We start from the raw sequence: 1543 nt of genomic DNA, 5'->3' as shown, positions 1-1543 counted from the left end.
AGTTTGAGGTTGCTGTGAGCTAGGCTGACGCCACGGCACTCTAGCCTGGGCAACACAGTGAGACTCTGTCTCAAAAAAAAAAAAAAAAAAAAAAACCGTGCAAAGGTTGTGAATAATAGGCAACCTACCTGTGGCTTGGTGAAGTTTTTGTTGATGCACCACTGAACGAAATGTTGCTGTGCAGCGTACAAACTCTTCTCGTCCGTCTTCTTACAATACACGCGAATCAGCTGCTCTGCAAATTTCTCTGGCAGAAGCTGTGAAACCTTTTTTAAAATGAACAGATGTCACCTTGAATTGACACATTAGAGAGATATCAGCTGTTCTCCAGGATCCTAAGTACCATTTTTTCTTTATTTCTTTTATTTTGTTCCCCGTAGAGATTGTTCCATTGCAACAAGTACCATTTTTGATGGTATCTTAAAAGCACCACATTGCTTTGCTATTTTATCCCAATTATAATCCAAAGAAAAAAATTTAAGGTAATTGTCATGTTGCAAAGTGTCTCACAATTTTATGTCTATTAGATCCAGAAGGTGGGATTGTGTTTGGGTGAGGAGCAATCTTAAAAGACTAAAGGTTTACATGTAGACTACAGACTCTCATAAAGAAGATATGCAAATTAGCACATTTAACTTACTTGATTTCAACCATATATTAGGTTATTAAGTATGGAATGTCTGATTTCCTTAAGCACTAAGTTTGACAGTTGATATCTCTGACATTTCACTTTGACACATCTTGGGTTTTTTTTTTTTATTGTGGAGGTACATCCTTATCTTTTCAAATGCATGTTTTGGCTTGTGATTATCTTTCAGATTTTTTTTAGAGCAATTTTTGTGAAACCACAGATAAGTGAAAAATTCATGTTATTTTTGAATATGAGTTCTGTCATGGAACCAATGTAGTACAGACGCTCAAAATACTAATGAAGTGTTTGGGAAGGGTGTAGCTAATGAATGCATAGTACATTGATGGTTTGAAAAGTTCCATTCTGGTGATTTTAATCTTGAAAAGGAGCCATGTGGGTGACCTGAGACCAAGGTGGATAATGATGAGCTGAAAGCTATAATGGAAGCAAATGCATCTCAACCTACACTTGAGCTAGCAGCAAAGTATGACAGTTATTCCAACAATATTGGATCATTTAAAACAAATGGGCAAGGTAAAGAAGCTGGATAGATGGGTACCACATGAATTAAACAAGCATCAAAAGAGAAATCAGGCCGGGCGTGGTGGCTCACGTCTGTAATCCTAGCACTCTGGGAGGCCGAGGTGGGTGGATTGTTTGAGCTCAAGAGTTTGAAACCAGCCTGAGCAAGAGCGAGACCCCGTCTCTACTAAAAATACAAAGAAATTAATCAGACAACTAAAAATATATAGAAAAAAAAATTAGCCGGGCATGGTGGCGCATGCCTGTAATCCCAGCTACTCGGGAGGCTGAGGCAGAAGGATCACTTGAGCCCAAGAGTTTGAGGTTGCTGTGAGCTAAGCTGAGGCCACGGCACTCACTCTAGCCCGGGGAAAAGAGTGAGACTCTGTC

The 1543-nt window shown here is 39.3% G+C and overlaps 1 protein-coding gene across 1 annotated transcript in view; it reads right to left on the bottom strand.

The window, feature by feature from the left end:
* Positions 1 to 1543, bottom strand: part of SAMHD1 (SAM domain and HD domain 1) — a 90770-nt gene that overhangs the window by 4225 nt on the left and 85002 nt on the right. Inside the window, exon 14 of the mRNA XM_012658941.1 lies at positions 129 to 266. Within this exon, the coding sequence (XP_012514395.1) occupies positions 129 to 266 (138 nt within the window). The remainder of the gene's footprint in view (positions 1 to 128; positions 267 to 1543) is intronic.

Source organism: Propithecus coquereli, unplaced genomic scaffold (assembly GCF_000956105.1).
Source record: "Propithecus coquereli isolate 6110/MARCELLA unplaced genomic scaffold, Pcoq_1.0 Scaffold590, whole genome shotgun sequence".
NCBI lineage: Eukaryota > Metazoa > Chordata > Mammalia > Primates > Indriidae > Propithecus > Propithecus coquereli.
This window is presented reverse-complemented; position numbering and strand designations above follow the sequence as displayed.